We start from the raw sequence: 16,484 nt of genomic DNA on the forward strand, positions 1-16,484 counted from the left end.
CGCATTGTTGATGCTGGGCATTCCAGTAAGTACCAGTGCTAACTCAGCAATACCATGCTAAGTCAGCTCTGGACTGGGTCCCAATGAGGACTAAAATGGTCTCCAATTCTCAAGGGCTGTACTGTAAATCTCACTAAATCACATTACCAAGACATTCTGTGATGTCTGTGGAGCAATGCAACTGGAGATGACTCTTGAATGAGTGCTTATAGCTTGGATTTATTTTATAGTTTCCCTGAACTGCAACCAAATGACCAGATGTACTCCCTCTAATCAGTCTGTAACTCCTTGCATTCGTGGCTGCCAACTCTGGGAGTTATATAAGCAATGGATGGAACTTTGCTTGTATACTTGTACACACTTATCCAATGGGGCTTCCTCTCACGGAAGAGACATGAGTTGGATATAAAATCTCAAACTCATACAGCAAGACCATTAATTACTTGCTTAGAAAAAAAATGAGCAAATCCTCCTTGGTCACTTCAAATTGCTTTTTCTAATTCTTAAAAAACAAAACAAAAAACCTAAATCTTATTCATGTATTAATATTCTGATTACTGAAAAAGACAACCACTATAAACAAAAAAGTTATAATATCATCAAAGTTCTTTTCTTGTTTTTTAAAGGAATTGCCAGCTCATGAAGTGACCAAGACAACACTCCAACACTCCTGAAGCAAGACATCAACACAGAGATCCGTGCCAGGGACTAAAGTAAAAACCAAAACCAAAACCAAAGTAAAACATGGAAATTTGTTTTACATGATGCCTATGATAAGACCCACTGGATTAATCATAAATGTCCTCCTCTGTCTTATACTATGCAATCTCTGTGTTTGAGCAGACAATGTATTTCTTAGTTGATAGAAACCAGATACAGAGTAGAAAACTCTTGAGCAACACAAAGAAACCACATCATTGTTTAGCAACAATTAGATTCTCCTAAGAGTCACCAGTGTAATTTCTCAAAGAAAACTACCCATGCGCTCAGGTGGACACCATCAATCAAGTGCATGAGGCATGGTCACGTGAGTGGACAGCTGCTGCCATTCACCCTGGGGTTTTCCTAACATGTGCACAGTTCAGAAGCACTCACAGAATCCATCCAAAATATCTCTATTGTGAATGGAATCAGAACCTTGGCTTGCAGGAAGAGAGTACAGAAATGTAAAGTCACTGACTGTCCATCGAAGCCAACAAGCTGATGCCCTTGAAGAATGATAGGGTCACTTGATCTCTGTTTCTGTCCGATGGGCTCATAGTCATGGAGAAGAGTGAGCAGGCTTCATTTCAACATTTCAAATTTCTTTTACAAAGTTTTTTTTTTTTTTTTTATGACAGGGTGACAGGTCACCTCTGTGGGCAAAGGATGGTCCTTAATCATGCTGTCAAGGGTCAATAATAAGCCAGCAACACGTGGAATGTTAAGGGTTAAAGCAGTTACAGTGATTCTGACTTCTAAGCTACTCTTTGGGCCACACAGGCTGGTTAATCCTCACTACATACTTCAGTTCCTGGTTTCATTAATACAACACAAAGACACAATGTATAAGTACAATGTAGCTTCCATAAAACATGACTCCTCTGCATATTCATGGGTGACTGAGGCATCTTTTGTTCTAGGCTACCTTTGCAACAGTGTTGCTTAAAAATCTCAGCTAGTCAGAGACAGGCCCTTCCTTATCCAAGTCCTCAGCTAATGGCCCAAAAGACTAGCCTGATAGGGGCTGGCATCTTCTGAGGAATGTGCAAACCGTGCCTGCGTCTGTTCCATGACACTAGCCCAGTGTCTGGGCATTTGAGCAGTTGTTCTGAGGGCTTACGATGTTTATCCCCATAAGCAGCTGAGCTGCCTCCTGTTTCGGGAGCAGAACAGAGGAATGCAGTGGAAGAGACCCAGGCCTCTGGCCACCCAGATTAGAGAGTTTTGTGCTGAGGTCCCTATATGGTTGTGTTAGAGTGAACGGCCAGCTTCAGCCTGTCTTTGCTCCTTGTTTGGGAAGCGAGTGGGAGGGAATCAGAGCAAGGGGCTATATAACCCTTCAGCATTCAGCCTCCCCGGACACCACCCACCCAGAGTGGAGAAGCCCAGCCAGTCGCTGTCAGGGTAAGTAGCCCCAGCCCAGGGATGGGATTTAGGAGTTTCCCCAGGCTCTTTTATCATCCAATGTAACCAGACATTGTCTGTGGGAATCTGAATGACTCACGTGTTTTGAATTTTTGAATAAAGATTTATACTGTTAAAATGATTGTAGCTTTTTAGCTTGCATGATTTTACATCGGAATAAGGCTGATTTACTGGAAACAAAGCTTGATTTACTGGAAAAGGAGATGGATAGGAAATTAAAGTTTGTTCATGTGTGTCATCTGTAAAACCTGTTTATGCTAAACCAACTGCTCTGATCCCGCAGCGTACTGTAGGGGTGGAGTCTAGCTGTATGAGGTAAATTATACGTTTGTTTCTACTTAGGCAAAAGTTAGAAACTTTTGGATGTATCTATGGCTCAGATTTAGCATGAGGTATTTAGTGCAGCTGAGGTAATTGGAAGTGAATATCAGGAGTGAACTGAGGTAATTGCCTGCTCTCTGAGCTCTCTGATGTTGGCTGAGTGGATGCATTGCTTCTGGGTTTCCGGGGCTCTAAGAGCTGGTGTCCTATGTTGGAAATGTGCATCTTGTGAGTGTATTGGTGCCCTTACAAGTCAAACCTATGCCATTGGTCATTTGCAGCATAGCATAGCTTTTCTACTTTCTGCAAAGAAAGGAGGAAATGTCTCATCCAGGGGAGATCTGATTTGCGTTTCTCTGCCTCACGTGTCCCTCAGCCCCTTAAGTATCTGTGGAACCAGCCTTGCCACCCTACGTTGTAACTCAGGGCTCTGTAGCTTCATCAGGGAATGGAGTTTTCTCGATAAGATTTTCCTCCTGTTTTGTGATTCATGACTAAATATGGTTTGCGTTTGAGACTCATAAGCTGGGAAGGGTACTGTCCTTTCCTTCCCCCCCCCCCCCCCCCCCCGCCCAACAATTCATTTTTGGCACAAGATGAGCTCCACTGGGCTGCACCAAACTCCCCGCCCGGGTGCAGTTCCAAAAGCAGACACTGGAGCCCAGTGTGTTTTACCTAATTAGGAAATGCTCCCCGCTTCAAACTGAGCTGCTCATTCAGGTTAGATAAGAGTTGCAAACCACAGCGGCTGCTTCCTCTGGAAACACACAGACTTCTTCTCCAGGGACAACGCTCCTTTCAGAGCTTATCAAGACAATTTTTTCCTGGATATTTTTGATGAAATAGAAATACTTCTTTACTGAATTTGACAGTATTTTTTTCCTGCATTTTTTTTAACCAGGTAGCTTATTTTTCTGAATATACGAAGGCACAACCTTAAGCCATCCTGCCCAACAAAAAGTTTGTGTGGGTTATCCTTCCCCATTTTCAGAGGGTATCCTAATTCCAAGTGGCTTATCCCATTTGCAGCCCTGGTGCTAAGTGTGGAAAACAGGCTTAGTGGACACACAGACTCTCTGCTGGTCCTTTGGTGGTTTCTGCCTCTGCCAGTCACCTGGCTTCTGTACCTCCTTGTGGTTTGAAACTTTCTTCTGAGTCCTTATCATCCACTGGAAAGGAAGCTAAATACAATTCAGAGTCTGAAAGGAAAGGCATAGCGGAGAGAAGAAAGAGTAAACCGCTGAAGAAACCCATTTTCCCATTCTTGCGAGGGGAACCCACACATTGAAGATTTCACTCTGATCTTAGGGGCAGGGTTGAAAGGAAACCAAGATCACAAACAGAATCTCTGGGTAAGGATAAAAGTCACATGATGATATCCACGCGCAATGCTTGTACAACACTCTGGATGGCCCTTTGAAGCTGTCAAAAATCCAAGCTTAAATGTCAATTACTTAAAATGTTGTTAAAACAACCCTAAGGGGTATATACTCAGTTAATCAAGTTTAGAAGAAGATATACCAGAGCGCAGGGAAGAAAAAAAAAATCTACAAAAGCTGATGCTTGCCACTTCAAAAGAATCCTAGCAAACATTTGGCACAGAATTAGTAAGCTTTGAGGGTAGAGGAACAGCTCATGCTTTATTAAGGTCGTATTCTGTTTCTTTCTGTAACTTATCAGTCTTAAACAAGAATAGCTGTCAGCAGCCTGTTGGATTTTCAGCTTAACAGTGACTTTAATTAATGAAGAAATGTTATAACTCCTAAAATTTCAAACACCGTATTTGAAAATTTCTATCCAAGTTTCCATATAAGATCGGCTCCTTAACTTGTGATCCTCCTGCCTCAGCCTCCCAAGTGCTAGGATCATAGGTGTACATCATCACACCCAGCCTTGATTCATATTTAATACCTCACCGGCTCACAGTCTTTAGAGCCAAAACTTTTCTCTTTTAAACATTTAATACGAGCGAATATTTTAACATTTTCAAATTCTCATATGCTGCCCATTCCTCAAAAATCTACCTTTCCAGGGGGAGGGGACTATATATATATTAAATGTGAGTTTCATTTAATATAGACAGGGGGAAAACCCTCCATAGTTATTTAACATGTGCTAATCCACATGTCCCTATAGAACTCTGTTCTCTTCGCTGTATCTCTCATCTGTGCTCTACGATCTATTCACACACTAATGCTCTGACCAGCTTGAGAGTGTTATAAGAGCCTGTGACACTCCCGCTCTTTGTGCTGAGGACTTGTGGTGTTAACCTGGAAGTCAGGGCTTCAGATCATCAAAGGCTTTACAGCCTAGTGAAAGCATTTCAAGATAAAGGGTGTTCGTTGAGAACTGTGGTGAGCCTCCAGCTAAAATAACACAACAGGACCAAGAACCCTGTCTGTGGGTGGGAGTGACTAGGCTCTAGCCAAATGCTCTGCACTACAGTAGCTTCTCCCTCTCTGTCTCTGCAGAACCCTGAGACGCTGCTCCAGCTATGTGTGAAGAGGAAGACAGCACAGCCCTGGTGTGCGACAATGGCTCTGGGCTCTGTAAGGCCGGCTTCGCTGGTGATGATGCTCCCAGGGCTGTTTTCCCATCCATCGTGGGACGTCCCAGACATCAGGTGAGCCATAATTCACGTTGAACACAGAGAAGAAAAGACTTTAGGCTAGATCGCTCTGTGTCTACATGTATCCCACAATTGTGTACTGCTTTCTACCCAGAGTTTACAAAACCTCATGAAAAACATATCTGTGATAGTCTGGGATATAACCTAGTGGTTCAAGGTGCACACACACGCACACACACACACACATCACACACATTACACTGGTGTTAATTAATACTGAGGAATAAATGCCAATTTCAAGTATCAGGCAGAAAGATTACATGATCACAGCCACTGTGGTCATTTTTCTCACTAGAGTGGCAGCAGCAGCTGTGGTTGTTATAAGCTGTCCCTCTGTACACCATTACCACTTTGGGTGAAGAAACTAAGACAAAAGAAAGCCCTGTCTGGCTACTCACCCTCATAGAGTTTGATCTTAGATGAAAGGAATCACTGGTATTAAATGTAACTTTATATCGTGTCAGCTGTTACAGAAGTCATCAATTCACACGTTTCGGGAAAGCACTGACTTGTGGTATGTTGAATCATTCTAGGGAGTAATGGTTGGAATGGGCCAAAAAGACAGCTATGTGGGGGATGAAGCCCAGAGCAAGAGAGGGATCCTGACCCTGAAGTATCCGATAGAACACGGCATCATCACCAACTGGGACGACATGGAAAAGGTACCACCCCAGGGAATCACAGCAGCACACTGCAGCCTGGCAAGGCTGCAGAACACAGCTAGCTATCCTTGCTCAAGCGCCTTGCTATTGCTATTTGTTAATATTTAACTTGGATGGCTACGGTAAAATTGGTATTTATAAACTGCTTGTTGGGAGACAGTTCTATAGTTGAGAGAAGCCCTTTGTTACTGAAGGATAGAGTCTCTCTTCAAGCCCACTGGACTGACCTCTGTCAGCACAAGCTGTCCAGAGGTAGGAATCTGGGAAGACCTAGCCAGCCCATTCTTGAGAGTTGTTTATTATTATTATTATTATTAATTTCCCATGAGCAGTTTTCTTAATGTTCACAACTGAAAAGAGATCGCTATGTATTTGATACATTCCCAAATACCTGTAGAACATATTCAAGTGCAATTGTGACTAAGTTTTTAAACGAATACTCTTAAATTCTCTTTCTCTTCCACAATAAGACCCTTCTTCCCAGAACATTGTGAAAGAGTCAGTGTGTGTGTGGGGGGGGGGGGGAGTCAAATCCAAGGATTGATTATGAAGCTTGTTTTTAGGCATTTTAGAAACATTAGTGATAGGAAAAGAAAGCAAAGAACCAATTAGAAACTGACATGATTTTTTTAATGCAATGGAACATAACTGCAACATCTGGTTTTTGTTTATCTGTTTATTAGGTTTTTGTATCCTCCCCAAAACATACACTCATCCACACAAGCTCCCACGTATCATTTAAAAATAAAACCAACACACATCACTACTATAATGTATTGGTAATTAAGTTTAAACCTTTCTCCCTCTACAAGGGCTGCCCATCCTGGCCTTTAGTTAGTCTGACTGTAGGCTTGGTGCAGCTGTGGTTCGCATTCTGGAGATGGCAGCAACATAGGGTGGAGGGATTGTGGGGGGAGGGTCTCTGGAGTGGGGTTTTTAAAGGTTGTTTGAGGTAGCCAGAGTGTAGAGGAGATGACTGACTAGGGCTAGTGAGCACTCTATTTTTTCCTTGTTTTATAGAGTAGGGTGGGTTTTTAAAATTTTTTATTAGATATTTTCTTCATTTACATTTCAAATACTATCCCAAAAGTCATCTATACCCTCCTGCCGCCCTGCTCCCCTACCCACTCACTCCCACCTTTTGGCCCTGGCATTCCTCTGAACTGGGGCATATAAAATTTGCAAGACCAAGGGGCCTCTCTTCCCAATGAAAGCCGACTAGGCCATCTTCTGCTACCCCACCCGGGGGTCCAGCTGGAGACACGAGTTCTGGGGGGTACTGATTAATTCATATTGTTGTTCCACTTATAGGGTTGCAGACCCCTTCAGCTCCTTGGGTACTTTCTGTAGCTCCTCCATTGGGGGCCCTGTGTTCCATCCAATAGATGACTGTGAGCATCCACTTCTGTATTTGCCAGGCACTGGCATAGCCCCACAAGAGAGAGCTATGTCAAGGTCCTTTCAGCAAAATCTTGCTGGCATATGCACTAGTGAGGATATCATCCTGAGTGAGGTAACCCAATCACAAAAGAACTCTCTTGATATACTCTCACTGATAAGTGGGTATTAGCCCAGAAACTTAGAATACCCAAGATACAATTTGCAAAACACAAGAAAATCAAGAAGACCAACGGGTGGATACTTCATTCCTCCTTAGAATAGGGAATAAAATACCCATGGAAGGAGTTACAGAGACAAAGTTTGGAGCTAAGATGAAAGAATGGACCATCCAGAGACTGCCCCACCCGGGGGTCCATCCCATAATCAGCCACCAATCACAGACACTTGAGTAGGGTGTTTACCCCACTGATTTATCTCTTTTGGTGGAACAAGATGAGGAGATAAAGGATGAGTTCCCCATTCTTCTTTACTGTACTGAGAAATTATGAAGATGGTTTTCCAACTGCCAACCCTGCCCTTCCTTCATCTTATCCACCCCCCCCCCCCGCAAGTGACAGGATTTGCAGGTGTCCCCTTAGTTTGCTGGAAACCACAAAACCAAAACCAAGAAACTAGAAACCTGACAAAGCCTTTGCAGTTGGTTTTACTTTTATTGGTTAATAACCTGTCATTAGCTATGCTTGTTTACTTCTGGCCAATCTCATATTCCTGATGCTGGTGAACAATGGCCCTTCTGGCCCTTCCATAGCAGGTGAATTATTTCAGCCCCTTCCATAACAATGGGTTCTTTTTGACACTAAGGGATTAAAGAGGTTGCATAACTATAAAGCCAACACACATTTGTCCAAAACGCATTCATACAGTACACACAGGTGGGCGTGGGCTTTGGGGAACCTTCTCCCCACCTGTATACACCCATCTACCACACATACACACACACACACACACACACACACACACACACACACACACACACCAATACAAACAGCCAAGAACACTCTCTAGAAGCATTAAAGATGGCAAGTAGGTTTTTCAGGCAAGCCTCATTCATTTATATGTATGGTCATTTGTCCTTTTATGTATTACACTAAATCAACTTCCCATGAAAAAACTCAGGTGAAGGCATGTATGAAGAAGGCGAAACTAATGAATGAAAGCATGTATTCTAGCCCAGACACTGGGCTCAGGCTAGTATCATTTTTTGTAATTCACACAAAGAGCAAATGACATCTATACTGGTTATTCTCTCCTTCTGTTACCAACGGGGAGACGAGAGATGAAAAGAACTATGAATTTGCTAGCTCACAACAGGAAGTTGTGACAGAAACTTGAAAGTTCCTGCTGAGGAACAGGAAGTTGACTACAGAGCCTATGTCCTTGACCACTATGCCATTCTGCTACACAGTTGTTGCTGAGTCACTCAATAGATGTACATACAGTCTTGTATATGGTGTTCACTCTCTGGGCTTCTGCATCTGTACAGATGAGGTCTTGTGCATTTTATCTGGTTCTAGTTTTGTCCTGAACATCCCTGTCCCTTTCCAGGACCTTTTGCATCCCACAAGAGCATATCACCATGTTCCTCTTTACCCATCTCTCTAGATCTGGCACCACTCTTTCTATAATGAGCTTCGCGTGGCTCCTGAAGAGCATCCGACACTGCTGACAGAGGCACCACTGAACCCTAAGGCCAACCGGGAGAAAATGACCCAGGTAAATATTTGCTCCAGGATCTAACTCTGGTGGATTTGGAGCATGGGCAACCAGGATAACTTGCAGCACGACAGGCAGACATAAGGTCCAAACTGACAGTTCACCAACAGACTGACCCCAGAACCCCAAAGCCCAGGGATCTTAGTGTTCACACCCTTACTCCACAAAACAACATCATTTTGCCTCAAAGGGCAAGAAAAAAAGTTTAAAGGTTTAAGATTAGGGCTAAAAACTTCTCATCAATCATTGAAAATGCAGGATGATATAGTAGGTTTTGAATCTGTTACTTATCAGTTACCAAAACTCATTTCTTTTCTTAGGACCCCTGATTCTTCTTTTTTTTTTGGTTGGGAATATCAATACTATTATTTTTCAAGGGTTAGATATGTAGGCTAGTGATGCCAAAATTATATGCAAGTATCATGGGGCATGGTATAATAAATATCTAACAAGGAGTACCAAAGACTGCCACTATTGTCTGTGTGAATCACAAGATCATACACCAAGGGAGCGTCCAGTGAACCAGCTAGAGAGTTCTGATGTGCATGAGCCGGTAAATGATAGCATCTACTGTCAGTTCCTCACAGGCCCTGGTCAAGCACGGGGTGGGTGTTGCAAGTGCCCTCTAACTCCTAATGATTTACGGCAGGAACTGTCATCCCAAGTACCTCAGTGATGAAACTAAGGCTCAGATGCACAAAGTGATTTTCCTAAAGTCACATAGTTAGGCGTGGCAATGCCTAGAGTTGGCCCATGCATTTTCCTTCCCCTTGAAGAATAGCAAATGCACACAGCCCAGGGCCCCCTCCTGGGAAGAGCATTTGCTGTGCTCACCAGCCAGCACATCAGCTGTTCTGGGTGGTGATTAGCATCCTGTAAATTTCGTGAAGGTGGAAAAGTGACTGAGAACTAGGGAGTTTTAGCAAATATCAGACATTCCTTCCAGTTTGTAAACTAGAGAATTATTAAAATGCAGACTGCGGACATGTTCTCATGTAGGAGGGATCTAGGGAGCTCCCTGAATTGCATGGGCTAATGGGTCGACACTTAATGTAGTCCTCTATTCCATAGTATAGGTCTTATCTGCCAGGATCATAGCATCACCCACTACAGCTGCAGGGTGGAGTCTGGTTCCATGGATAGCACTGACTCCAAATTGCATAAAACCATGGAGATCAAACTGAACTGCAGACAGATCACTCAATCAGGGTTATTCCTGGAAAAATCTCAGTATTGGATTTTATCTGGTCTTCTCTTTTTGTCTTTGATATAGTTAATAACTCTTAGACTCTCTCTGAGAGCTTAGGCCAAAACCCTTCTCCCTTTACATTTGAGAAATAAAGAAGAAATGAACACCATAGTGAATACTGTTGTATCCAGTTCACGACCAAGACTAGGACTTAGCTGCTTCTCACCTTATGAGGTCCTGTGCACATACCGCTGGCTCCTCACCCTCCCATCAGGTCACCAGTGTGATGGCTGACTATTGTCACTGCCTTCATCTTTCTTTGTCATGTGACCAGAGCTGCCTTGGCTTTTTTCCCCCCCTGGAGGGTCTGAATCAGGGGTGGGATGGGGGGTGCTCTTAAATGTTCTATGTAAGGCTGATAGCACCATTTACCTAACCCTTTGGATTCCTTTGCAGATTATGTTTGAGACCTTCAATGTCCCAGCCATGTATGTGGCTATTCAGGCTGTGCTGTCCCTCTATGCCTCTGGACGTACAACTGGTAGGTGGCCAGGAGGATGGGAACTTTGATCAAATGAATCCATCGTAAAGTGTGATATTTGATGGGTACAACCTGTGAGTTGTGATGTTTGACAAGTGAATTGGAGCACACAGAGATGTGGTCCTCCCCCAGAGCCCCCAAAAAGGAAAGAAAAAGCCCTCACTTTTTCAAAACCAGTCCTGGACCTCACCACACTTCTTTACTTCTCCAGCAATACATTTTTAATGGCTTCTCCCTCTTCTTTCTGTCTCTCCCAAGCCCTAGCTCTGACCTATCCCATAGAACACATTCTTTCTTCCTTTGATGTAAGGCTCTTAGGAATCACCACTCCTCTCAGCTTCCATGTGAAAGAACAGAAAGTAACTGAGCACCAGCTGCCCTGGTGACTTACAGCATGCTTAATTGTTCCCCAGGTATTGTGCTGGACTCTGGAGATGGTGTGACTCACAATGTGCCTATCTATGAGGGCTATGCCCTGCCTCATGCCATCATGCGTCTGGACTTGGCTGGCCGAGATCTCACCGACTACCTCATGAAGATCCTGACTGAGCGTGGCTATTCCTTCGTGACTACTGGTGAGGCTCGGGGGGAGGTGGAGGGAAGAGGATGGAAGACACTATGTTGCTCACTGTAACTTATCAGAAGGAGTGCTATCCCCATGAAAATGGGACATAGAGTCAGAGAGGAGGCTTTGCTGATAAAACCATTTGCTGTGCAAAACCTTACAACCGACGGTCAATTCCTGAGCTCACAGCGAAAGGAAACAATTGACGGCTGAGATTTGCTTTCTGATGTCCATACATGCACACCTGAAATGCACACACACACACACACACACACACACACACACACTCATATGCACACCCATGCATACACATACAAATAATAATAATATTAATATGCTAAAATTAAAAAAATAAAAATGAACTGATAAAAAAGAGTTGGTGTGTTAGAGACTTAGCCAACAGTAAAGCCCAGCTCCAATGCACAGAGAAAGCTTAGCTTTCCTTGCTTTGTGATTGTAAAGCTATTACAGTTTCTTTGAGAGTAGCTATAGACATCAGTGTAGGCGGCAAGTCCAAGTGGAAAATCGTTTTTGTCTCTACTGCTGGAGATCGAATCCAGGGTCTTGTATTGGCTAGCCAAGCCCTCTACCACCCAGCTACACCCAAGAACTACATGGATAATTTTTTAATTTCTTCATTTACAAATAGAAGAGAACATGTAAAATAGAGAGAGGTGTAGCTGGGACCTTTCCCATCTCTCCATGTATACCAATGGAACTGGGGCTGTTCCCAGAGAGCATCTGCTTCATTTTGAAAAGTGAAAAATGTGTCAAAGATCAAGCTACTACCTATCTGGGTAGGGCAGCAAAGATCTTTTAGGCATTTTGAAAACTCTGAGACTTCTGAGGAGCTGGTTCAGTAGAAGAGTGACATGGGACAGGTAGATTTTAGCGCCTGTATCAACCCTAATGTGTACCACGTTTGTGATGTGTTTAACAGCCGAGCGTGAGATTGTCCGTGACATCAAGGAGAAGCTGTGCTATGTAGCTCTGGACTTTGAAAATGAGATGGCCACGGCTGCCTCCTCTTCTTCCCTGGAGAAGAGCTACGAACTGCCTGACGGGCAGGTGATCACCATTGGGAATGAACGCTTCCGCTGCCCAGAGACCCTCTTCCAGCCATCTTTCATTGGTAGGCAATGGAGAGTGGGGTCTCCCTGTTCTGTACCAAGAACAAGCCAAGTCTCTGCTATCAGGTCCCATTAGCAGGTAAAAATGAACCAGGACTTCAGAAACAGAAGCAGTTCTAAAGTAGGGATGGTGTCACATTTCCAAAATGAGAAGACACAGGGAGCCAAAACAGGGGTTGTCTCCCGTGGAAAACTCTTCTATATCAGAGTCAAAACAGACACATCTTCTGCACATAATGCAAAGGTTAAAAGTTATCTACGTTTACGATACAGTGGAACACAGGGGTGGTTGGGGAAGACGATCTGAGTGCTGAGAGTTTGGGGTTGCTGAGAGAGAAGGAAAACAGAACAAGTAGAGAGCATCTATTCCACACTGGCATGGCAGGGTCACGTTGAGTCTGCAGAGGCATCCTCTTTGGAGGCTGGGGGTCTGGGCTTGAGACTTGGTTCTATTTTCATGATCTCGAGACTGTCACTAAACCTTTCTATGAGTCAGTTTCTTCATACCAGGGCAGTTGGAAGTTTTATAGCAGAGTTGTGCAGTGCCCTCAGCACAGTGCCCATCCAAAATAAGCTTTCAACAATTGATTACTGCCAGCAATTTAAAACTAGCTGGTGGCATTGCTAGTATACCTAGATCACAATGCTAAGAAGGCTGAGGGCGCCATCTAGTGGTATATTTTTAAAAGTCTGTGTCAGAAGTCAACAAGAAACTTGGCCCCTCGCCAAGTTTGACCCCTTTTAAAAAAAGCTGTACAAAGATTGCATAAAAAGCATCTTTGGCAGCTGGGCATCGTAGTACATGCCTTTAATTCCAGTACTAGGGAAGCAAAGCAAGCACATCTCTATGAGTTTGAGGCCAGTTTGTTCTATATAGCAAGTTCCAGACCAGCCAAGGATACATAGGGGGACCTGTGTTTAAAACAAAAACAAAACTGAAAACAAACAAAACACTTTATCCAAGTAGGAGAGACGCTTTACTGACAGTTGCACATTCAAACTTGGGTGTTGGGAATATAAAGTAACAACGGCAGAGAGATGAGCCTGCTCAGACCCATGGCCCTGGCCTTACGTCTTACCAGGCATTCCAAGGCCCGGCTCCTTACTCAAGCCAATTATAGCAGAATGTCTATCCAGCCACTGGTGTTACCATGTTGCAATCTCACCCCGGAATCGCTGCAGCTGAACCTCCTCCTTTAGACAAGAGCCAGGAGGATGGTATGGAGTACAAGAAGGGCCTTTAGTCTCTTGAGTGATAGTTTCTAGTTCACGATGCCTGCCAGCCTCACTCAGGAGATGAGCACTTAGGTAGGCCAACTTGATTTTCCATGTTTAGCCTAAGTTTTACCCAGCATCCAAGGATTACTGCCTGTGTCTCTTTTCCAGGGATGGAGTCAGCGGGCATCCACGAAACCACCTATAACAGCATCATGAAGTGTGATATTGACATCAGGAAGGATCTCTATGCTAACAACGTCCTGTCAGGGGGTACCACCATGTACCCAGGCATTGCTGACAGGATGCAGAAGGAGATCACAGCCCTCGCACCCAGCACCATGAAGATCAAGGTACCACACTAAGACCCTCTGACTCAGGAAACAGCAGGAGGGGCATTTCTAGAACAGCCACAAGCTATGAGGCAGTTTAACAGGCTCTCTGTTCTTTCCAAAGAGAAGGAGGCCATGGTGACAGTGAGTTAGATTTTAACACTACCACTTAAAATAGGCCATGAGGAGTCCTGTCCAGAGGTCTATAGGGAGTGAGCCACTGCTTCCTGAAGAGCCTGTGCTCCTTCCTCTGCATGTCAGAGCAGCTCAAGTCCCCCTCCTTCCATCCCTAGCTGAGCATGCTGCCAACCCTATGTACTTGGGGTTTGAGAACAGACAGGCTGCATCTAGTAGGAGTTAGGCAAGCCTCAATTCTCCAAACCTTACTTCTGAGATGGAAATGAATGTGAAACCCAGGGGTCCAGTATGGTCAGAGAACACAGACACTCAGTAAAAGCTCGGGTCACCAAGATGGCACATTCATAAAATGAGCCTGGGTACAACGTTCTGGAAATCTAACATTATCACCAAACCCCCTCACCATGGAAAAACAAAAATGTGTAGCTTCAAAGCAAAACTCCTCTGAGGGCCAGTTTTGAAATTAAACCTGCTATTGATACAGCCACTAGCGAGCATCACTGACAGTCCCCCGAGCCAGTATCTTCATCTGCAACTTGAGCATCACTGGATACCTACCCTTCAGAATTATTATAGAAATTAAGTAAGCTAGAACCTGTCAAACCCTTGGCACAGGGCACAGTGAGAGCTTGGTGAAGGAGGAAAGATTACATGTTGAACCAGAGCTTGCAGACAGAGAGAAAGTAAGCCCCTGGCTAGCAATGTGCAAACACTTTATTTACTAGAGCATCCTCTGCTACTCAAGAAACTAAGACTAGAGTGGAATTTGGTGTTGCTTGGCTCTATGTTTGAGTTGCTGCAACAGAAAAATCCCTTGCCTGATACTCTGCACACCGCCTCCGCCATTCACTCGTACAAAACACAATCAAAACAAAACAAAAAGTGGGCATGATCTGGTGTGCAAGATCTGTACTCTGAATAAGGCCAGCATGACAGGAGATACTCCGGAATGGGAACTCTGAGCCCTCTGTGTCGGGCAGTGCTTATCGTCAGGACATCAGAAAGCAGTGGCCAGTTTAATCAGGTGGAAGATTACTTGCACTGAAAGTTCAGGAACAATCGTCTTTGCACACACTAGGACTTCTGTAGAAAGTGCAGCTCCTGCTGAGGTCAGCTCTGGAATCAAGAGATTTTTGTCAGGGTTTTTACAAAGGGGCCCCACGCGGGCTCTAGGGCCAGTTTGGGTTTGCCCAATAAAGGGATAAAGGAATTAGGGATGGTTTGGCATAGATTACACAGGGGGGAAAAACCAGAAAAATCAATGGGCTCACTGGGGAAACACTCCAGCTTCTTCAAACCCATTCCCTCATAGAGAATAATGTCCTCGTTTTCCAGGAAGGGACAGCCCAAGGCGCTTCTGCTAGGCACTAATGTTCTTCCCTTCTTACCCTGACAGATCATTGCCCCTCCAGAACGGAAGTACTCTGTCTGGATCGGTGGCTCCATCCTGGCTTCGCTGTCCACCTTCCAGCAGATGTGGATCAGCAAACAGGAATATGACGAAGCTGGGCCCTCCATTGTCCACCGCAAATGCTTCTAAGTGCCCCCTGCTCTGTCTCTAGCACACAACTGTGAACGTTCTGTGGATCAGCGCCTCCAGTTCCTTCCCAAATCATTCCTGCCCAAGGCTTTGATTTGTTACTCGTGTTTTTTAAATAAATCAGACATGTGCTACCCTTAACTTGTAGCCCTGGCTTAGCAACACTGATTCAATTGTGTTTCTGTTAGGGGAGAATCATTTATGACAGGGTGGCCTCCTCTAGTGGTCAGGAATAGATGTGACACAACTAGAAAAGTAAATTCCCAGGCAAGGCATGGCAATCACTTCAACAGAGGATGGTCCACTTAAATGATGTAAACTGGTGCATTTGAGAGTGTATAGGACTTGTACAGATTACATGTAATAATATATATTAATGCCAATAGGAAAAATCGACACTGACTTCACAGCTTGAGTGACTATTTTACTTTATACATATAGATGACCAGATAGGTAAAAACAATTTTACATGTATTTAAAATTTGGCAAGTAATATGGTTTTATTAAAATCACATCTTTTGTATTAAAGCATAAACACGTGCATGGATGTGCAATGTGTGACTTTTAACTTGCATCAAGCCTTGCGTATTATTTAACTTTAACGTTCATCAAACTGGGCATATTTAAGGAAATAATTTTTTAGTTAGTTTTTTTAAAAAGCACACACCTTTTGGAACCCAAGAAGCTATTTTAAAAGTTTCACTATGCACCTGGACCATTGCTTCCTCCTCCTTTGTCCAATATCCAGGGAAAAAAGGGCAGTAGATATATTTACAGTAAGAGGAAGGGGGATAATGGCAGTACTTCCAAGGACTAGTCATACCATGCATCATACACAAGACTCTCACACGTCATCACTACTATGTGCAGATGGCGTTATCATCAGTCATCAGATGAGGAAGCCAAGGGTGTCCCAAAAATGTAGTTACTTCCATGGACAGCTAAAGACTTGAACAGTTCCTTTGCCTATCAGAATGGGAA

The 16,484-nt window shown here is 43.9% G+C and overlaps 1 protein-coding gene across 1 annotated transcript; it reads left to right on the forward strand.

Annotated features, from left to right (window-relative positions):
* Nucleotides 1-1,999: 1,999 nt before the first annotated feature.
* Acta2 (actin alpha 2, smooth muscle) lies at nt 2,000-15,644 on the forward strand. The gene is made up of 9 exons (XM_021152572.3): nt 2,000-2,106; nt 4,920-5,071; nt 5,611-5,739; nt 8,743-8,853; nt 10,499-10,583; nt 10,997-11,158; nt 12,089-12,280; nt 13,665-13,846; nt 15,360-15,644. Exons 2-9 carry the CDS (start codon nt 4,943-4,945, stop codon nt 15,501-15,503), a joined length of 1,134 nt encoding a protein of 377 aa, XP_021008231.1. The 5' UTR covers nt 2,000-2,106; nt 4,920-4,942; the 3' UTR covers nt 15,504-15,644.
* The last annotated feature ends 840 nt before the right edge of the window (nt 15,645-16,484 follow it).

Source organism: Mus caroli, unplaced genomic scaffold (assembly GCF_978045245.1).
Source record: "Mus caroli unplaced genomic scaffold, Mus_caroli_1 scaffold_20, whole genome shotgun sequence".
Taxonomy (NCBI): Eukaryota; Metazoa; Chordata; class Mammalia; order Rodentia; family Muridae; genus Mus; species Mus caroli.